This window comes from Rhinolophus sinicus, linkage group LG18 (genome assembly GCF_036562045.2).
Source record: "Rhinolophus sinicus isolate RSC01 linkage group LG18, ASM3656204v1, whole genome shotgun sequence".
Classification (NCBI taxonomy): domain Eukaryota; kingdom Metazoa; phylum Chordata; class Mammalia; order Chiroptera; family Rhinolophidae; genus Rhinolophus; species Rhinolophus sinicus.
Genome location: NC_133767.1, coordinates 13,627,595 through 13,650,266, shown reverse-complemented (window position 1 = coordinate 13,650,266; position 22,672 = coordinate 13,627,595). Strand labels below are relative to the sequence as shown.

At 44.7% G+C, this 22,672-nt stretch overlaps 2 protein-coding genes across 3 annotated transcripts in view; one reads left to right on the top strand and one right to left on the bottom strand.

Annotated features, from left to right (window-relative positions):
• The window catches only part of ZNF174 (zinc finger protein 174), a 31,408-nt gene extending 11,663 nt beyond the window's left edge, over window positions 1–19,745 (top strand). Inside the window, exon 4 of one of the 2 annotated variants that reach the window (XM_074322805.1) lies at window positions 15,112–19,745. The gene's annotated coding sequence lies outside the window, so the exon portion shown is untranslated. Of the gene's footprint in view, window positions 1–3,452; window positions 4,021–15,111 lie in introns of those variants that run through there. The other variant, XM_074322806.1, reaches the window with a different exon arrangement.
• ZNF597 (zinc finger protein 597) lies at window positions 9,832–20,552 on the bottom strand. The gene is given in 7 exon segments (XM_019714826.2): window positions 9,832–10,695; window positions 10,698–10,786; window positions 10,788–11,706; window positions 14,300–14,399; window positions 14,401–14,427; window positions 15,243–15,296; window positions 20,484–20,552. Coding segments are annotated over 7 exon segments (1,353 nt in total). The 3' UTR covers window positions 9,832–10,600.
• Window positions 20,553–22,672: the final 2,120 nt, after the last annotated feature.

Below are 22,672 nucleotides of genomic sequence, written 5' to 3'. Positions count from 1 at the left end.
ATTGGCTTTTTTAAATTTATTTTTTAATTGTAAAACCTAAAATTTACCATTTAAACCATTTTTTATTGTGGTTATATGTATAACCTAAAATTTACCATTTTAACTACTTTAAGTGTACAACTCAGTGGCATTTAGTACATTCACCTTGTCGTGCAGCCATCACCAATATCCATCTCCAGAACTTTTTCACCTTCCCAAACTGAAACTCTGTCCCCATTAAATAACTCCCCATTCCCTCTTCCCCAGCCCCTGGTAACCATCATTCTATTAAGTTGGTGCAAACGTAATTGCGGTTTTTGCAATTGTTTTTAACCTTTTAACCCACAATTACTTTTGCACCAACCTAATACTTCTGTCTCTATAAAGTCGCCTACTCTAGGTACCTCATATAAGTGGAATCATACAGTATTTTTCTTTCTGTGACTGGCTTATTTTACTTAGCATATGTCCTCCAGGTATATCCATGTTGTAGGTGTCAGAATTTCCTTTCTTTTAAGGCTGAATAATATTCCATTGTCCGGATCCCATTTTGTTAACTGTTCTTTGTCAATGGACATTGGAGTGTTTCCATCTTTTGGCTATTGTGAATAATGTGCTCCTTACTTTTTGCAAATACATTAGTTTAAAAAAAACTAATGAAAAGTTTATCAGAGGGCCCAGAGTCTTGTGAGAGTGGCGCCATACTAATGTGTCCCTGGAGTCCCTTCGAGCAGGAACAGGTGCAGAGGTCTAGGGAAGGGCTTGCCCTAAAAGATGGGAGCAGAGGGTTTGGAGCAAAGAGAGAGGCCAGTGTGGTAGAAGGAGGGTATCCCCAACAGGAGCAGCTTTAAGGAGGGCGGAACATCTGAAGATGAAAGTTACAAACTAGGGCTCACCTGGCTCCCACCAGGAGGTGCGAGGACACGGGCATAGGACATGGGTATGTGTGTGTGGTGATGGGGACGGGAGATACCTGTACTGAGGACTCAGCCTTGTCGGAAGAGGGCAGGAGCAGTGTGCTTTCATTATCAGGAGGGAAGGCCTGAGCTGACAGATTCTGAGTGACACAGTCTTAGGAAATGGCAGAGCCCAGGAAGTGATACTGCAGAGATCTGTAGTTGATGTGGAATGAGGGTGTTCAGGCCGAAGACAATGTTCTGAGGAAGGTTTTACCTTTTGGAAAACTCTAAGAAAGGAGTGTCTAGCGACAGTTCAGCATAACCAAGTGTTTCAGTCTGCTGGGGCTGTTATAACGAAATACCACAGACTCAATGGCTTAGAAACAACAGACACTTATTTCCCACAGTTCTGGAGACTGGAAGTCTAAGATCAAGGCACCAGCACAGTCAGGTCATGTTCTGATGAGAGCCCTCTTCCGGGTTTATAGCAGGTGCTCTTCTGTCCTCACATGGTGGAAGGGGCGCGTGAGCTCTCTGGGGTCTCTTTCATAAGAAATCTAATCCATTCATCAGGGCCCTACCCTCATGACCTAGGTACCTCCCAAAGACCCCACCTCCTAATACCATCATCTTTGAGGGTTAGGATTTCAATATATGAATTTGGGGGGTGAGGGTCACACAAACGTTCAGACTATAGCACCAAGTGTGCATGAACTTTGGCTTTGGACAAATCTAGTCCCAACCCTTTCAAATCTGTTTCTTCAACTCTATATGGTTTCAGTGAGAAGGTCTGACTTATGTACCTCCAACATGGTGAGGGCCCGAGCACTCTAAGGCAAGGCTCCACAGAGCAGAAACGTCTCATCCCTCAAGAGGCCTGGTCCCTGCTTCAGGTGGCTCCATAGGTCTGGTCCAGCCTACCTGGAAGTGTAGACCAGTGGGCAAGGCTGCCCCAGGCAAGTGTGGCCCACAGCAAAACTCGAAGGGTGATCAAGTCTGCCTCTGACTATCCCACACTTCTCTTTACAAACGTTTTCAAAATCACAGCCTATTCAAAAGAAATAACTTAGAAATCGTGACCTATTCCTAGAAGAAAAACCAAGATTGTCCACACTACCTGTTGCATAGATCCCTCTACCACACCGAGAGATGCATCCAAGCTCTTTTATTTTTATTTATTTATTTTTTTAGCATCCAAGCTCTTGTTAGAAATTTTCATAGATGGGGAACTTGCCACTTTACAAGGTGCAACATTTCATTTGGGGGCTGTCCTCATGGTTTTAAGTTCTAAGATGCTGGACTTTCAGTCATACAGGCCTTTCCCTCTGGAGCCCTGGTTGCTTCTGTGAATACCTTAGAGAGGCAATGGGCAGGTGCAGGGCACCGGGAATGAGGGGGACCATGTTATAGCCTCTGGAACACCCCACACAAAGGCTTTGTAAAAATCTGTCGGTGTTAATTCCTCTGAATGCAGAGATGGAGCCCACCTGGGAGGTGTGTTTCCAGGACCCAGACACCTCTGGAGAATATGCCCCTGTATGTCTAGTTCTAAGGCATATACCGCACTGAGCAGGATAATTCCCTGGGAATGAGGCTCTGTTTAGAAGACAGTACGAGTCCTCTCTGATCCAGGATTTGGAGGAACCAGAGGTCATAGATCATACCAGAAGGGAGATATGTGCCCTCAGGAAAGGGATATTGGAGCCAAGGAGAAAAGTCCTCTCTGATGGAGAAGTTTGCTCATAGTGAGTAAGAGATGTCCTGAGCAGGTGGAGGGGACAGGACGTTATATCCCAAAAGACTGTTCACCCTAACTAGCTGATGAGATGAGCATGAAGTGTTTCAGGACTAGAAAGATGAGTTTCTAGGTCGGATTCCCACCCCCAAGTGGCATCTTTTTATCAGGAGGCTTTCCAGTTCTGGGGGATGGGGAGGTCCAGGGCACCCAAGTTGGCACCCATCTTATGGCTTAGGGGACAACGTCAAAGCAGCTGGGACTGGACCTCTATAGTGTGTAGTTGGGCACCTGGGTCCTCCAATTTCTGGCTGTTCTTCCCTGGAAATAGTACAGGTGAGCAGGAAAGTTTACTATATATGGGGTCAGAAGTAGACACATTAGCTGAGACTCTTATAAGGTTTTCATTACAGGCCTCAGCCAACTGCCCTGTGCCCTTTCCAGAAGTCTCCAACCAATAAACTGCAGGTCATTGTGCAGCTCCCAGCTCTCCTCAGAAGGAAATGTGCTCCCTGACCTTCCTGGCCAGGTGAAATTCCTCTCATAGCATGACATACCTCTCCTGTATAGCACTAACCACAGCTGCAGTGTCACACTCCCTTATTAATAAAGCATCTCTCTATAGTTCAAAAAAACTGTAAACTTATGAGGAGTCAAGATCTTCTCTCTACAAAGCCGTTAAGACACCCAAATCTGAAACTTCCAAGTCATCTCTGACTGCCTGCTCTCTCACCCCACCGAATCGTTCCTTTTGCCCCCCAAATCTGTCTCGAAGCCACCCCTAATTCCTCATTCCTATGACCCCTACCGGTCCTCATCTCTCACTCGCTCTGTTACAGCAATCTCCTGAGTGTCTTTCGTCTCTGGGCTGGTCCCAATCTGCAGCGTTTGGCTGCAGTTATCCCTACAATCCAAGTCACATCGAAACCCCGTCCCTGCCTTCCTGTCTCACCTCCTCACCCTGGGATGGCGCGCGGGGCTGCAGATGGATGCCAAACCCCCCAAGGAGCGGCGAGCCGAGCGCAGCGTCTCTTCTGCAAGGCTTGGAACTTGCCGGGCAGACGGGGCCGAGGCACCCGCAGATAAATCAGCTGATGATGGGCGGGGGCCTTGACAGTACACTGTTCATTCCTCTTTGATTGAGCCATCTGGCACCCAACCTGAGGAAGCTTTGTCTCCTATTGTTTGTCATAGCTGTCAGTGTGAAGAGGGGCCTGGCCACTGTGGAGCCCTCTGGGAAATGTAGTTCCATCTGGCTCCACATCCAGCGTGAGTTGCTTGTTGGGGACAGTTGGCCTTAAGCTAAAAAGCTGTCCTGGAAGTTCATTCATTAACTCATTCACTCTTGTAACAAATATTTATTGAATGCCTACTATGCACCAGGCACCATAAGGTGCTGGGAGGGGGGATGGTTCTATGGTGAACTCAGACGATGTGCATGCTATCTTAGTCCATTTTAGAGGGGGAAACAGACATAAATAAAATCTTTAAGCAAATGTAAAACTGCAACAGTAACTACTAAGAAAGAAACTTAAGCAGGCATAACCTGATGGGAAGTGACTGGGGAAGGCTGTACTTGAGATGGGAAGGTCAAGGCCCTCCAGCTTTCTCCTCTGCCACAGTCGCTTGATGGCAGTAATGATTCCTCAGAGAACACTTTACAGCCTCTTCCTTGACCCTTACACAATTTGACTAATGACTTCATGATTAGTCTCTGGTGTTTGAGGAGACTGAGACTCAGTCATTTTCTGGAGTTTGCACAAAACAGGAAGCTAGCAATTTTTCAGCACACCGTCAACAACTTCCATCCTATCTCCTGTTTCCCAACATATCCTACAGTCCAGTCCTATTTTCTACATGTGTAAAACGATAATGATAATGGTGAAATAATCCAAGAAAAGTGCTTAGCACAGGAGGGCCAGACACGTAAGAAACACTTGATCAGTGTTAGCCATTTTCATCACTATTCTCATTACCTCTCTGATTTCTCTGCTTGGATTTGTTACCAACACCCATCTTTTCTTATTCTTCTTACAGTATCCTAAGTATCCCTTAAAGAGTTACTTCTTCTGTCACACTTCAACCATGTGATTTTGGTGGGGCTGCCCCAACCATAGTGCATGAGAACCAGGCCTGGCCAGTCGACTCCATCCTCCTGGCTACAGGAGTTGCTTCATGGATGGGCTCATGAGCCAAATAGGTGAAATGAAATTTAACTTCTAACAGGAATGTGGACCTGCTGACCAAGGCCCTTTTGATCCATGATATTCAAGGTGTCAGCAGTTCCCCCTCATGGAATTTCCTGCGCAGCCTAGCCTTCAAGTGTAGCACCATTCTGCCCATCCTGGGTGCTTGCCCCTCTCACACTGAGTGAAACTTATAGGATGGGAACACCACAGGCAATGATGTTATCAGGCCAGGTACCCTCTGGTCCAGTGATGTATGCTACTTTGAACACTAACACTGTACTCCCAGAAAGTTCAAGGCAGTAAGATGTAGACTCAACTCGTTCAAGCCTCCTTCTCTGTTGTATTAGCTCCACACAATCCTATTTGAAATAAATATCACATTCACCCCACTTTCTTCAAATGGGGCTTGTAGCAATTGTGCATCTTTCCTAAATTTTTCCTTTCAAGCCTATAGAGCATCTTAACATTTTTATTCTGAGAACCATTTTAGTCAAGCTTTTTGCTAAATTCCTTACGGCTTTTCTGGGCCACTGTTTCACCTCCAGCCTATTTGTAAGTTACAGCATAGTGCATATTCCTTTTCCTCCAGTCAGTCTTATAATTATATCCAACAGAGCCATAGAAGTTGTATTCTTTCAGTGCACAACTTTAAGTACTTGCCATGTGCCTGGTCCCTGTCCCCAGACAGACATTAAACTACTAGTTACATAATTACTACTCAATTACAAGCATGATAAGTGCTATATGGAGGGTAAAATAAAGGAGGTAGAGATGGGGGGATGTTCCAGGTAAAAGGATTTAAGTAGTTTCACAATTCTTGAGGAACTAGAGTGTGGTATATTTGATGAACTGAAAGTGCAGCTAGAAAGAGACAGGATGGAGAGCAGCTGGAGTTGGAGCTGGCAGGGAAGTAACAGGAAGGTCATGTTGAAATTTTTGGACGTTATCATAAGGACAATGGGAAGCCAGTGGAAGATGTGAAGTTGGCTGGTGACATGATCAGATGTGCTGGCTGTGCTAGCAGAGAAGGAGCGTGGTGTGAGAGAGGATAGAGCTATTTCAGTCACCCCAGGCGAGCATTGCCTGATAAGGGTAGACAGCAGAGGCAGAAGCAGTCAGGTTTGAGAGCTATGTTTGAGGTGGAATCCACAGGACTTGATCCAATGGATGAGGACCAGAGGAAGAGGGAGTGTGTTGGTAGCACGAGCAATCGTGTGGGTGTGGCACCATATACTGGAGGCAAACAAATCAGGGGCTAAAAGCATGAGTTTGGTTTGGGGCATGTGTTTTGATGCCTCAGAGGCATCCAAAGGAAAATCTCTAGTAGGCACTTGAATACTTGTATAGGGATCTAGGGTGCAGGGGAGAGGAGAAACGGGCTAGATATAAAGTGAAGTTTTTGTAGTCGTGTAAGTGGCTAAGCTCTCTTGGGGGTGGAGGGGATGTACTCAGGGGAGCCCAGGATACACTCGTAAGTAACAGAAGCATGTTAGCATTCGGCTGTGGACACACAGAAAGCAGACGAGACTGGCGCTGCTTCTAGAGCAGCTACTGCACCCAGGGCAAGTGAGAAGCACAAAGCAACAAGCCTTTCGACAGGCCAGACACACAGACAGGGCGAGCCCGTAGCTTCGCATTGCCAAAGCGCGGGTAGGGCCGGGAGATAGCACGGGGCTCCTTCTCCCGTCCCTACCGCCGTCAGTGCCTACAGTCGCGGGGCGGATTCCGGCGGGTCCCCGACAGTCACGCCGGCGGTACCCTCCCGCTGATGCGGAAGGAGAGGCCTGAGGAGCCAAATGGCTCTTGCCCCCGCGGCTCGGCTTCTGTGGAGACCACCTCAGTGGGGGGGGGGGGGGGGCAGCCCGGCCGAGCGCGCCGATGGGTCCCCACCTCCCACCGAGCCTCGGTACCTATGGAGAGCGCAGTGGAGCGGCCCGAAGGAGGAGCCGGAAGTGAGCTCGCGACTTCCGGTTCCCAGCCTTGCGCGCCGCTCTAGCGCGTCTCGTCTCGTTGGCATTTCCGCCGGCCCGTGCGGCTGGTGGCCGGGCGCGAACGGCAGAGGTTCTCCGAGGCCGAGCAAAGCTGAAATCCCTACCCAACATACTTCGACTTCCCATCCTCCTCCACCCAGGCGGCAAGCGCTGCCCTTAGTGACCAGGTACCTGGTCCTGTGCCGCCGCCTTGGGGCAAAGACAGGAACAGAACTGAACGTCTAAGCGCTGTCTCCCCGAGTGGCGCTGGCATTTTCTTCTGAGTTCCAGGGAGCAAACAACTTTACCTCCATCATTAAATGGCCCCAAGTCATTTATTCACCCTCTGCAAACCACAGTCCCACCAATCTTCAAAATTCACCTCACTGCCACCTAAAACCACTGACGTGTAGAAAGCAGTTCACCTTATTGTCATCATAAAGCATTTATTGGATGTCAAATTGCACATCAAATAGACATATCACTGCCTAGTAAGAGGCTGCAATTTAGAGCTAAGCCTGCTAAAAATACACCAAAAACAGTAAAATCGAAACATTAAACGGACAAACAGTACAAGTGCATACAACAAACATATTTACGAGGTATCCAAAGAAACTAGAGATTGCAGCATATTCTCAGGTTTCTATAAATATAATTACGGCATATCCCCATCCTCCCTAGACTGTTAATGCAAGCAGGCATGTCAAAAAATAAAAGACAAAACACCTGTAGTCATATGGGCCTGAAAAGATGGGTAATGGTCATACTATTATCAGATCAATAGCTCTTTTCGTCTACAAAACTAAAACAGATGAATATACACACTTCTCATGTAGCTCATTTGGTTATTTTTTAAACAAATGGTCAAAGCAAAATCACTGTCCTACTGAAATCCTATACGGAAAACAAGTGTAATGGACAATTCAAAATAGACTACTCAGATAAACCATAATGTTTTGTACATTTGGTAAATTGGCAGATTACTTTGAGCAAAATCTGTGGTATCAGATTGTATGACATGCTGCCCTCATCAAAACAATGTTAATTATATGGAATCTCAGGAGTCAAAAACTCAAAATAGCATTTACTGTGAAATGTCACTTGTTTTTAGTTTTAACTCTCTGAATTACTGGGTTAGTGATTTTCTATGTTAAGTGGGGAGATGTGAAGACTATTACCTATTGCAACAAAGCTCTAAAAACTTTTGAGTCCAACTCCTTCAAGAATGACAACTAAATTCCATACTTTCATTACAAAACGTAAACTGTTGACACCTGAATTCTATTGGAATAATGCTGTTTTCATCCATGATAGCTATTACAGACCCTAATATTCTGGTAATCACATTAAGGACTTGTTTGATACACATTTTCATCACTGCATCAACAACAAAACCCAAGAAATTTGTTCAAGTCAATTTCTTCAGTACAAAGTTTTCACTCTGAATAGTTTGTCAACATCCATGCTGCAAAAAGGTAGTGAACCAACCATGTATAGCAATAAACTTCTGCATGTAGTTTTTCATGCCTATATTAACTTTATTTATTTATTTATTTTATTGGGGAAGGGGAACAGGAGTTTATTGGGGAACAATGCGTACTTCCAGGACTTTTTTCCAAGTCAAGTTGTTGTCCTTTCAGTCTTAGTTGTGGAGGGTGCCGTTCAGCTTCCAGTTGTTGTCCCTTCAGTCTTAGTTGTGGAGGGCGCAGCTCAGCTCCAGGTCCAGTTGCCGTTGTTAGTTGCAGGTGGCGCAGCCCACCGTCCCTTGCAGGAGTCGAACCAGCAACCTTGTGATTGAGAGGACACGCTCCAACCAATGGAGTCATCCAGGAGCTCAGCAGCAGCTTAGCTCAAGGTGCCGTGTTCAATCTTAGTTGTAGAGGGCGCTGCCCACCATCCCTTGCGGGACTCAAGGAATTGAACTGGCAACCTTGTGGTTGAGAGCCCACTGGCCCATGTGGGAATCGAACCAGCAGCCTTCTGAGTTAGGAGCAAGGAGAGCCAACCGCCTGAGCCACCAGGCTGTCCCCCTATATTAACTTGTATCCAGTATTTGTTCATACTAATATGGTAGGCTGATAATATCTCTGAGTTAATGACACTCTGTGGTATCTATCTTCATCAGTTGACACTGTAAACAGAAGGGTGAAAAAACCTTCATCATAAAAAACAATATGGAGCTCACTGGCAGGCCCTGACCTCTTCCTTCAACTCCCTGGGCTCAGAGCAGTTTGAATTATATCAAGGTTCAGGTGTAAGCACAAATAAGGCAACAACTGAAAATATGCCTCTTTCACAGTAACTGACACTTAGGGTTTAAAAATTTTCTTTTTGCCTACCAGGAATTAACAATATTACACTAAAGAGACAATTACACTCATGTTTGTATTAATGTTTTTGTAAAAGTGATATTTTTCTAATCTCTTATGGAGATTTGGCATAACCTTGGAAAATAAAGAAAAATGTAAAACCTGAAGTTAATTGTGAAGGAAACCTCATCTGGAAAAGTGACTTTCTATAGTGAGGCACAGAACAGCATTTTGGGCATAATGCGTACTTGGGGAACAATGCATTTCCAGGACTTTTTCCCAGTCAAGTTGTTGTCCTTTCAGTCTTAGTTGTGGAGGCACAGCTCAGCTCCAGGTCCAGTTGCCGTTGTTAGTTGCAGGTGGCGAGCCCACTGTCCCTTGCAGGAGTCGAACCAGCAACCTTGTGATTGAGAGGACACGCTCCAACCAATGGAGTCATCCAGGAGCTCAGCAGCAGCTTAGCTCAAGGTGCCGTGTTCAATCTTAGTTGTAGAGGGCGCTGCCCACCATCCCTTGCGGGACTCAAGGAATTGAACTGGCAACCTTGTGGTTGAGAGCCCACTGGCCCATGTGGGAATCGAACCAGCAGCCTTCTGAGTTAGGAGCAAGGAGAGCCAACCGCCTGAGCCACCAGGCTGTCCCCCTATATTAACTTGTATCCAGTATTTGTTCATACTAATATGGTAGGCTGATAATATCTCTGAGTTAATGATACTCTGTGGTATCTATCTTCATCAGTTGACACTGTAAACAGAAGGGTGAAAAAACCTTCATCATAAAAAACAATATGGAGCTCACTGGCAGGCCCTGACCTCTTCCTTCAACTCCCTGGGCTCAGAGCAGTTTGAATTATATCAAGGTTCAGGTGTAAGCACAAATAAGGCAACAACTGAAAATATGCCTCTTTCACAGTAACTGACACTTAGGGTTTAAAAATTTTCTTTTTGCCTACCAGGAATTAACAATATTACACTAAAGAGACAATTACACTCATGTTTGTATTAATGTTTTTGTAAAAGTGATATTTTTCTAATCTCTTATGGAGATTTGGCATAACCTTGGAAAATAAAGAAAAATGTAAAACCTGAAGTTAATTGTGAAGGAAACCTCATCTGGAAAAGTGACTTTCTATAGTGAGGCACAGAACAGCATTTTGGGCATAATGCGTACTTGGGGAACAATGCGTACTTCCAGGACTTTTTTCCCAGTCAAGTTGTTGTCCTTTCAGTCTTAGTTGTGGAGGGCACAGCTCAGCTCCAGGTCCAGTTGCCGTTGTTAGTTGCAGGTGGCGCAGCCCACTGTCCCTTGCGGGAGTCGAACCAGCAACCTTGTGGTTGAGAAGACGCACTCCAACCAACTGAGTCATCCAGGAGCTCAGCAGCAGCTTAGCTCAAGGTGCCGTGATCAATCTTAGTTGCAGAGGGCACCTTCCCCCATAATACCTGGCATAAAGGGTAATCGTTCCCAATTTTTAGTATGGATACTGAAAAGCACAAGCATTAATGAGAATTTGCTATATTTACATGACGTTTTTCAAATGGGTTTGCTGATGAATAATGAAATGCATTTTCAACCTGAAACTTTTCCCACACACGGTACATGTAAAAGGTTCCTGTGGCTCTGCTGGTGGAATGCAAGCTGTGAGTCCAAAATAAAACTTTTCCCACATGTCTTGCTTTTGTGGAACTTTTCCCCTTTATGAATGCTGATGAGAAATAAGGTCAGAGATACAAAGAAAGGTCATCGCACATTCAGGACATTTTAAAGGCTTGAATTTTGAAAACAAAAGCAATTTTTCCCTACAATCACTGCAGTATTTAGAGTCATCCTTGTGGCCCTTCTCGGAAAGGGCAAGATGTGAGGGCCACCTGAATCATTTCATGCAGCAAGTGTACTGATCCTGGGTGGCTGATGTGTGCATTTTCTTATGCAAAGCAAGATATGTTTTCTGACCAAAATATTTACCAGAGTTGGTACTTTCATAGGCTTTATTGGTAGCGTGGGTTTCCTGATGCTGTGCCAATCCTGGGTGCCACATAAAACGTCTCCCACATGTGCCACTTGTGTAAGGTTTCTCCTTTATGTGGACATTCATGTGCCGAGACAGATGTGAGTGCTAGTGGAAGCTGCTGCTGCATTCAGCACACTAATAAGACTTCTCGCCAATATGGATTCTCCTGTGTGTCCTCGGGTTGGCTTTATGGTTGAAAATCTTCCCCCAGGCATCACATTTATACTTTTTCTCTCCCGAATAAGTTTTCTAACGCAAAACAAGGTATGAATTATCACTGAAGCTTTGGTCACATTCAGGACACTTGTATGAATTTCTGGCTTCTTTCCCAGGAAATTTAAGAATTTCAGAAAGTGCTCTGGTTCCTAAATATTGAGATAGTTCTATTAATGGGGTGTGGTTTTCAATGCTAACTACTAGGCTTATGAACCTTTTCTTGCAAGCAGAAGTTCCACCTGATATTTTCCTTTCAAGGACTCCAACTCCAGTCTCAGAGGATTTTTCTTGGTAACAGACAAGGAGCACAGCAGTGGAGTATTTTTCTAGGGCAAGCTCATCGAGTCCCATAGATTGTAAACTTAGCTGCTGATTATTCTCAATCTTCCCTTCCCCTCCTGTTGATAAAAGTAAAACAAAGCAAAGCATAAACAACACCCTGAAGTGGTACTGGATACAGAACAGCTAAGGTAGTCACACAGAGGACCAGGAAACTGTAGATGCTTTATCCTATAACTCAGACACTGATAATATACACAATCAGGAGCCAGCAGGCTCTATTGGCTTCTCAAAGGATCTAGTTCTAGGTGAGCCTGTGAAGGGAGGAAGCAGAAAATAACTACAACTAAGTCAGGGTCCAATGGGATAGGAACTAAGGGCAATCTTGGTAGACACCGTCTAGAGGTGGGATCTTCCAGTTAGTTCATTTAGGTCTCAAGAGCTTTTCACTGTGTAAGCAGTCTCAAGTGACAGCTGAGCAACCACAATTCGAGGAGGGAGTGGGATTCATATTTATCAAGAAAGAAAGAGAGTAAACGAGTATTTTTCTACCTAGCAGAGAAACAATCTCGTTATTAGAAATCATTTTATTGTCACCAGGAGAGTTCTCTAAAATTTCTTTACGTCTCACCAAGGAAAGATTAAGGTAGAGCTGCTCCATGAACCACAGGCAAAAAATAACCAGTCTAACTGCTAGGATGGCTGACAAAACTCGGGCCTGCCAAGAAGCATTTCTTTTTAATATTTTCCCAAACATTCTTAATTTATAAAGCCAACATAATATCAATACAAAGGTGGTCTTTCCTTCCAAAGAAACAATCCCATGACTGTCCCAGCTCACTGCCTGGAAAGGGTTTCTGGGCTGAAGTGCATCGTGTGGGAATCCAAATGGTACCCAGTGTTTTTCCTGATTTGAGGAGACCAAGTTCAGTGATGCCAACGTGGCTAGAATTTGACAGCAAAATATCAGAGAAGAGGCAGGTGCCCAGGCACGGATCTCTGGGCATCTAGATGAGGTCCTCTTAAGACTGGCTAAGTATTAATCTAAAAGTGCATGTGAGGAAACTACCCCAGGGCAGTGAAAAAACCACCAAAAAGGAACAGAAAGAAGAGTCTCCAGAATTCACGTAACAGTTCAATAGTTCATGTTCCCACCAGCCAAAGTGAAAGACTCCCTCACACACAGGGCATTGGGCAGTGTCCTCAGAAAGACACTGCCTTAGTAACAGGCCAATCAGCCCTAGATTAAAGGTTGTTCTGAATACACCCTAACAAAGCAAAGAGCAAGCCTTGAAAGGATCATATCGATCCCAAGTAACTTAAATACACCCCACAATAAAGTCCAAAACTATTTTAAAAAAATACAAAAAAGCCAGCATCCAACAGTATGAAACTCACAATACCCAGCATCCAATCAAAAATTACTAGGCACGGCCCACCCGGTGGCTCAGGCGGTTAGAGCTCCATGCTCCTAACTCCAAAGGCTGCCGGTTCGATTCCCACATGGGCCAGTGGGCTCTCAACCACAAAGTTGTCAGTTCAATTCCTCGAGTCCTGCAAGGGATGATGGGCAGCACCCCCTGTAACTAAGATTGAACGTGGCACCTTGAACTGAGCTGCCTCCCGGATGGTTCAGTTGGTTGGAGCGCGGGCTCTCAACCACAAGGTTGCCAGTTCAATTCCTTGAGTCCCGCAAGGGATGGTGGGGAGCGCCCCCTGCAACTAAAATTGAACATGACACCTTGAGCAGAGCTGCCGCTGAACTCCCGGATGGCTCAGTTAGTTGGAGGACGGGCTCTCAACCACAAGGTTGCCGGTTCGACTCCCGCAAGGGATGGTGGGCTGTGCCCCCTGCAACTAGTAATAGCAACTGGACCTGGAGCTGAGCTGCGCCCTCCACAACTAAGACTGAAAGGACAACAACTTGAAGCTGAACAGCACCCTCCACAACTAAGATTGAAAGGACAACTTGACTTGGAAAAAAGTCCTGGAAGTACACACTGTTCCCCAATAAAGTCCTGTTCCCCTTCCCCAATAAAATCTAAAAAAAAAAAAAAGATCACTACAGAAGAAAAAAACAATTTCCAGGCATGTAAAGAAGCAGAAAAATATGAACCATAACTGGGAGCAAAATCAAACAACAGAAATAGACCCAGATGATAAAACAAGTAGAAAGAATGTTAGAATAACTATTGTAAATATACTTCATATGTATGAGAAGTTAGAGGAAAACATGAACATGATGAAGAGAGAAGTGGAAAATATGAGTATGGGATAGTTCAAATAGTCAACCCTACTCAGGGATAAAATCTACTCAGGCATAGAACATTTCTACATAGAGTTCCCCTAAGGTGAGAAAGGCATAGCACCTTCTTGAGAGTAAATCAATTTCCAAACTTTAGCAAATGATAGTAACCTATACTAATGGGGTTTCACAAGTAAAATTGTAAATTGACTGTAACAAATATTTGGGAAGATAATCAGGTACTGCCATGTCTCATGAAAAACCAGTCATTGTATTAGACAAGATTTTTGTCTTTTAAAACTCATCTCATCCTTTGAAAATTGCACTGCCATGCAAGTTCTTATATCCACATAAATCACCCAGGGATAGGTCCCACTGCCCAGCCATACCAACATGTGGATGAGACATGAACTCCTATTCATAGAATTGACCAAAGTTCCAAAATGCAGGAAAAACAATCACCTTACCCATCAAGGCCATATCCTTGAAACACTCCTGTGTGGTGTTTCTGCTGAGTGACCTCTGGCCAGGGTACAGACTCACACTTTTCTCTTGAGAAAAATACACGGGTCAGATCCTCAAACAGCATTGGTCCCTAAAACAATGAGAGTCCATCTCAGGACAAGCGGCATGAACCCCACGCCCTCACTCAGTCTAGGAAAGCTAAGAAGAGCTAGAAACATCAGATGCAAGAGAGATAAGGGCTTGGTGTAAAAGGTTCTTGAGTGCTGCTGGGAATGGTGGTGGGGATTGGGACGGAGGGACTAAAAATGGACATAATTTTTGAGGCAGTGGTCTCAGGACCAAGATGGTAAGCTGTGGAAGTTTTAGAAGACTACTAGAAAAGATGAGGGAACAACTTTTGGGGAACACAAAGTAAGGATGCTCTAAGGGAAAAGGGATGACTGAGCAGCCTAGGAAGAATCATGAAAGGGATAGGGATTCCAGTATTCTCCCAACACCCTCCCCTTTGCGAGTCCTTCTCCTTCCACATAACACTCTGCTAAGCTCACTGTAGCATCTCATCCAGGCCTCTTTCCTTCCCTAAATTTACCAGTCCTATAAATAAACAGACCTTCAGTGTGATTAAGAATCACTTGAGGGGATTGTTCTGTTTATTCAGGTGTGGAATGAAGCCTAGAAATCTGCAATTTGAGCTGCATTCCAGAAAAACACTTCGAGATACTCTGTTACAGCCTTCTCCAATGGGCCCCGTTCCCAGGTGGTGGTTCTGAATTTAAGAATTTGATAAGCCATTTTTCCTATGTGCCTGGTCTAGGAATGAAGGCATCTTGGTGAAAGGGATATTTGGAGATCAGCGGGCCTCCTGGCATACTTTCTAAATGAGGACCGGCAGAGGCCAGAAAGTAGCGACCGGAACTTGGACCAGGAGAAGGGACCTGGTCTCACCTGGGCCCTGGTTGGTGCGAGCATGGACACCATCTCCGAGAGCAGGAGTGCCTTCTGCAAGACGCCACAGTAACTTCGGGACAGAATTGGGAAAAACAAGAAAAATCCTTGAAGGGCCAATTCGGCTGCAAAGCTCCTCCAAGCACCCCCAGGCTCCCTCGCTTTCCCAACCCCTTTAAGACCTGAAACGATGGCTCTTCTCCCGAACTCAGCCTCGGAAGGGCATACTCCCGTGCCGGCCGGGGCCCCACTTACCACTGGGACTAATGATCTTAGAAAAATCTCCTGCTACCCAGGTTAAAACAGTAGAAAGTTACCCCAAACGAGACCCGAGACCGCGAGCTACCGCCCCCTCGAGTCTCACATTCCCATTCTCCCCAACGTTGGAATTGCCGGGAAAGCAGCCGGAAGCGGCACGCCCCCTTTCGTTTACGCAACCCTGTCCTGTGATTGGCCAGTGTGACTGCGGAGGGGGCAGTTCTCCTAGTGTGTTTACCAATCAAGTCCCTTAACGGCGAACGGTGTCTCACCGTGCATGCTGGGAGGTGTAGTTTGCTGTCTGGTTTTCCAAGCAAGTATTTCCGGTTCCGCTGTCTGGGTCTCCCTGCTGAGTTTCTCGAGGGCTGATCCCATCTAGTGGAGTATTAGGGTGACTCAAGAGGGACGTAATGTTTCAGGGAAGAAGGAAATTAAGAGAGGGAGACTCCGAAACCCGAAAGATTATCGGTAGCGAAACTTGGGTGCGGCCGGGGTAAGGTGAATGAGTGACCAGGAATGCGGGTCCTTGGCTTGAGCGGCCCCCTTGTCTTGGGCTGACTGTGGGTACGTAGAATGTAAAGTGGTGTCTTCTACTTGGACAAAATTCAGATCGTCTTAGGCCAGATTGTAAATCTCCGACCCAGTGCATTCTACTGGCAGTATGCCCCGCTGCTGCAGCCCTACTGAGATCAGTCTCAGAGCCTGAAGCTGGAGTAGAGCCATCGTTTTCCTTCGCGGGATGTTGTGTCTCGTATGCCTCCTTGTGCCTCACATTCGACGTGCCCCATTGCGACGTATTTCCCACTTTACCGACACTGGGTGCTGTGGTGTAGAGATTTGGAATTTAAAAATTGAGCTCTTTCTCGAAGCTCTGCCACTAATTGCTTGGGTCCTCTTGGCCAATACACAACTTTGCTTTTCTCAGCTTCAAAGAGTTCAGAATACTTCTCCTTAGAGTGTAGTTTCAAAGAAGTTTCTAGCTTACAAAGATGTTTGGAAAAACAAGGATGTTACATACCTTCATAGGAAATTCTGAGTGAGTCTCAATATATTTTCTTATGCGAGTGCCAGGCATATGCCTGTACTTAAAAGGTTAAACAAGGAATGGGTGCATAGTTAATGAAACATTATCAAAGTTCACAAAATAAGTATTGGGGTTTGGTGGAATATCACGATAGCTTCCGCCTCAGGTAATTGAAAACCCAACAAACCCTGTTCAAAGTTAGGGCAGTTACAGGTTTGTTAATTTAGTGGTTCAGTGACACCATCAAGGTCCCAATGCTTCCATATTTCTCCTCTGCCATCCTTAGCATGTTGGTGAAGATGACAATGCATTGTCATGTATCTATCCTAAACCAGTCATTATCAAGAGTAAAAAGACTACCTACCATAATTGGCTTTGACTCATCATGGTTCACTCCCTGGCACTGTGGGAAGGATCCAGTCTCCCCTGGCCATCTACTTGCACAGAACTAGAGCTCTGTTGGAAAAGAAAAAGAAGGAAGTAGACTAGATGTCAGATAGGTAACTTAACAGTATGTGCCACAAGTGACATCTGTTGCCAACTAGCTCAGAGCTAGGCCTTGAGGGAATGGGTCACAAAAGATGTATCTGGGGGTCCCAGGAGGAAGGAAAAAGGTGTTGAAAGGACAGGTGTAAGAATGATAAGGACAAACTTCTCTACAGGCTAAACAAATCCAAAGCATAAATGGTTAGGAAGAGCTAACAGCCTGGTATATGTTGGTATGAATCAAAAGCATGTTCATCACAGAGCAGCTGTGCTGTTCCAGTAGTCCTCTTTCCCCTCTTTCTTTGCACTTATATTTAATGATGCACTTATATTCCTGTTTCAGAGGTGTCTCGTTTGGGGCTCAGATTCTCCTGATTTTGAGTTTTGGCTCTTTCATCAAGAACGAGCAGCTCTCATGGCCCTTTCGTTTGAACTGTGCTCATTATTACAGATAAACACAGTGTCAATGGCTAGAAATGAAGCTTGTGGTATTAACTCAATGGATAACAAGAGAAAGGAGGTCATCTCTGAAACGAGAGAGGAAACAAAATCTTTCCTAGACCTTCTAACTACCGAAACTAAACAAGTAGATCAAGAAAGAAGCTTGAAAGCTTGATCTTGCTAAAAGTAAAGAGATGAGCTACAAAGTCTAAGATAGACCAAGACTGAAAGAATAAGACTGAGTTATACTAACTTGATTTTTTAAAATTCAAAGATACTTGACTTTATTATCCATTGTATGTCCAAGTGAAATATTTTAATCAGCAAAACTTTAAAAGTCCTTCTGCAACACCCTTTGACAAGTTTCTTCATTTCAGCCTTTAACATAAAAATAACAAAAATCTGTATGTGTTAACATCCTTCCTATAGCTAAACATCTGCTTTCTCTATGAAGATCAGATCTCATCTTTTTAAAATTAAGAATGACTTATTATTTAAAAAGCAATATACATGCACTTTAGAAAGTTATAGAATGCATATAAGAAAAAAATTCAAAAATAAAAGTACCACCCTGATATTACCACTGTTTACTGCTCACTATATATTTTTTCCTTGGTAATTTTAAACATGATTTCCAGAATTAACTGCTTACTAGGTTTGGCATTTCTAACACCCCAGAAGATACCGCTTTTGGGTGTCCATTATTTAAAAATAAGTATGTCTCTGGTTCTTACAGCCTTTAGTGTATCCTTCATGCGATGTTATTGGTGGGAAATTGGCAGAGCCTGCCCACATAGGTGTTAGCTTGTTGCTCTGCCTTGTCCAGAGGAGCCTGATAACCTCCCTATCTCTGAGGCTGGAAGAGGGTTCTGCAGCTGAGGTAGGCATTGAGGGTTTTTCTTCAAGTGCTCTATAAAGGACTGCTTCTACTCGGAAGCTGGGAATGTGGTTAGATTACAGGCGTAGAGACTGCTGGCTCTACCCACTGGCAGTGTCGCTAGGTTATCTCTCTGCTTGACCAATGGCCAGAGGGTAAAAAGAGCCAGGAGTAGGCCAGAGAAAAGTAATAATACACCTGAAGACACCTTATAGACAGAGGGAGGAAGAGTCAGCAGAACTCTCAGAATAGGCAGTTCCTGATGAGACAGAACTCCTGGAGGAGACAATGACAGCTCTACCCCCAATACAACTGGATTATAGCAAAACTTTCTGGAACTGAAAAGCGTGTTTTGTTTTTTATTGAAGTTCCATAGATAAATTGAAGGAGAGACAGCTTATCACAAAGCCAGTGGTCTGTTAGATCAAGTGGAAGAAATATCTCAAAGCATACCAGAAAGAGAAAAACTAGGAAAACAAAGACTAGGGGACTGATCAATACTGAACTCTGTGCTGTTTAGACCTTTCCTGAACAAATCTCTGTGACCAGCTTGCTGAATTATCTGAGCCAATCAGGGATCCAAGGGAGAATGTGCTGACTTTCACTGGTTAAACCAATTAGGGATCATTTAGAGGGTGGAGTAAGTCCCACCCACACAATGGGAGAGAGTAGAATTTTTTGTTTTTAAGAGGACAACTACTTTGAATATCCCTTGTAATACGTGGTACCTAACTTAAACAATTGTCCTGAGGATAAGTGAGATCCTGTGTACGATGCTTAACACAGTGCCTGGCATACAGTAAGCCCTGGGAAAATAGCTATCATTATTTTCTCATTTGTGTTCAAAAAGAGTGTTTTTAAAGTTGTAATGGATATATACGCCTTTCTCAGTTTTGACAGTTCATCTTAAACTTATCCTAAGTTCATCTGTACATTGAACACTGGAAACAAAAGAATGTTGTTACTTGGTCTTCACCTGGGGAGTGCTCAAACTTTAATATGCATATAAAGAACCGAGGGATCCTGCTAAATGCAGATTCTCAGTTAAATGCAAATTCTGATTCAGTCACTCTGGGTGAGACCTGAGGTTCTGCATTTTTAACAAGCTCCCAGGTGATGCTGATGCTGCTGGACCACAGACCAATTTGAGTAGCATGGACTTACATAGGGTTTTCCTCCATTGTATGATTGAAGGGGATTACCACTGCATCCATATTCCATGATGGCAACATGGGGAAAGGAGAGAGAGAGGAGGAGGAAAGCAAGCAATTTCCTTTTCTTAACCCCATCTTTTAAAAATTTCAAGCCGTCTGAGAATTTGAAAGAATAATGCAATAAACATCTATGTTCCCTTCACCTAGCTTCATCAATTGTTAACATTTAAACAATTTCCTTTTGAGGACATGACACACAAGTTACCTACATCACTTTTACTCTTGTCCGTTGATAAAAACTTGGGCATATAACCTCACCTTGCCCCGAAGGAGGCCAAGAAATATAAGCCTAGCTTGACAGCAGTTTGCCTGCTATAGGGGTGAAGTTCTATTACTATAAGAAGATATGATAAAGCAGTTACTTTTTTTTTAATTTTACCATCACTTCCCCCTTCTTCCACCTTACCCCCCACCTCCCCACCCCCGCCACTCTGGTTTAAGCCATTGTTTCTCAGTCTAGTTGTGTAGGACCCAGCTCCCTGACCATGCTGGTATTGTGAGCCTTGCGATCCCCCTGGCTGAGGCCGTCGGTCGCCAGTCATCTATTGGCCTCTCACAGCAGCTCATGGCAGTGTCAGAGCCTGCCGACAAGACGAACGGTCCCTGAAGTGGGGAGTGAGGATTGAGAAAAAAAATAGACAAGAGACAAAGATGGGATCGGGAGGGTGAGCAGTTCTAATTAGACTGCAGCACCTGCTTTATTTTCCAGCTTTCTTTTATACACACAGAGACAAGAAGGTTACATAGAGCAACTGAGGCAGGGAGTACAGATTTATTATGTTTATTCAAAGTTTGGCCCTGACTGTCTTTATCTCTCTGACAAAGCCTCATCCCCAGTACAGCTGGCGTCTGTTCTTATCTTATCGGAGATCTCCTTAGCAATCTTCCCAAACTCTGCTTGAAGTTACATTTTCTTAACCCTTAATGCTCCAGCTCCCTACATGGCCGCTCTCGCCAGCTGCTGGCCGCTCACGATGGCTGCTGACCACTGGCCGCTCATGGTAGCACATGGTAGCCCGTGGCAGCACTCAGCAGCCCGCAACAGCTCACAGCAGCTTACGCCAACCTCCGGCTGCCCATGGCAGCCCAGCTCCAGGGAGAGCTGTTGTTCACAATCTTACAGCTGTTGTTCATGATCTTAGCTGTAGAGGGCACAGCTTACTGGCCCATGTGGGAATCGAACCGGCGACCTCGGCATTAGGAGCATGGCACTCCAACCAACTGAGCCACAGGTCCGGCCCCAAGCAGTTATTTATTTTAAAAAGAAAATGAAGGAAGAGGCAGAGTGGGACAATGGACACTAGGGGACAATTAGTTGCCTCTGACACACTAGCTCACCAAATCTTGTAACCAATTCTCTTCAAAGTGGACTCTGGAAAGATTGCATCTAAATTTGCAGCCTATCTCTAGAAAGTATGTAGGACTTCAAAGAATGTGGTTTACACACCCACCTCACTCTTGACTGTCCTGTCATTTATCTTGCTGTATTGTGTGGATCTTTCTAATTCCTCTTAATTATTTTTGCAACAAGTTTAATAATAAATAATTTAATAATTACACAGTAAATATAATTGTGTAAAGTGCTCAGAGTGTTCCGAATGGGCTGAAACATGACTTACCATAGCATCTTTGCTTACAGTAGCATATTTCTGGTACTTAAACCTATAACTCTACAGAGTTGTAAATAGTATTACATTAATTTTCATTTTGTCCAAGTGATTTTTCAGCCTTTTTTAAAAATAAATTTTATTGGGGAATATTGGGGAACAGTGTGTTTCTCCAGGGCCCATCAGCTCCAAGTCGTTGTCCTTCAATCTAGTTGTGGAGGGCGCAGCTCAGCTCCAAGTCCAGTTGCCGTTTTCAATCTTTAGTTGCAGGGGGCGCAGCCCACCATCCCATGCGGGAATTGAATTGGCAACCTTGTTGAGAGCTCACACTCTAACCAGCTGAGCCATCCGACAGCCCTTTTCAGCCTTTTTAAAAAATAGGAACTTACAGAAACTGTTACAAAAAGGAAATATAAATACAGGTTGCTTTAAATAAATCAGGATTCCACCAGCCACTACACATCATATTATGTAGACAACACTAGAAGATCTATTACTTGTTTTATATCTCCCTGTTATACTACTATTTTTTTTTCTATTATACTACTCTTGGTCTAGGTATGATCGAAAAATATAGCGAATGTTTAAATTAAAAAAATTACAGTAAAAGACACATTGACATTAATCCCCCTCAAAATAAACCCCCTCGCTTTGAACACACTTTTTCCATTGTCCTTGCCACTTTCTGAATTCCAGTTCTGGAATTCCTCTTTTGTGAATGTCTTTACTTTATTCTCCATCATAACAACACTCCATATCACACATCTCTTCTGGTTCGGCAATTTCTGTGAAATAGAAACATTACAGTGTGTCCTCGTCCACCTTATTCACTGAATCTGGCATAGATCTGACACCATGCAACTTCTGGCTCTTCCCCAAAGTCAAAATGACCATGAAGGGTAAACGTTTTTAATCGATTGAGAACATTAAGGCAGCCACGACAGCGCAACTAAAGACACTCAGGAAAGGGGACTTCCAGAACTGCTTTTGGCAAGAATGATGGGGTAAGTCTGTTCAAAGTGAGGGGGAGTATTTTGAGGGGGATTAATGGCAATGTGTCTTTGTGGGGACAGAGCCCCAGAGAGTAGTTTACAGGCTCTCGGCCTCACGTGGAAAGGTGCTGGCTTGGCTGTGGCTGATTGGCCGTCGGCTGTGGCCGGTTAGCCGATTGGCCGCTGGTATAACTGCTGCGGCTACGGAGGAGAGCCGAGGACTGCCGAAGAGCCGAAGAGAGCAGAAGAGAGGAGAGGAACAGGGTCGAGAGAGTGGAGGAGAGTCATCGTTCGGTCGGTTGGCGGAAAGGTGGACGGCAGATCGCATGTCCGGTGAACCCAGCCTCCAGTGAGACCATAGTGGTATGACTCCCCTACCTATGGCTCCGTGGGTGTTCCTTTTTGGCCTCACCATATCCTGCGTTCTTGTGTGGGGAGCGGGAGCAGAGACCCCGCAGGCGGCCCGCCTGAAAAATGGCGCGGCAAGCAGGGTCTCCCTCACGACAGTCTTTTACTATAATAAATTTTTTT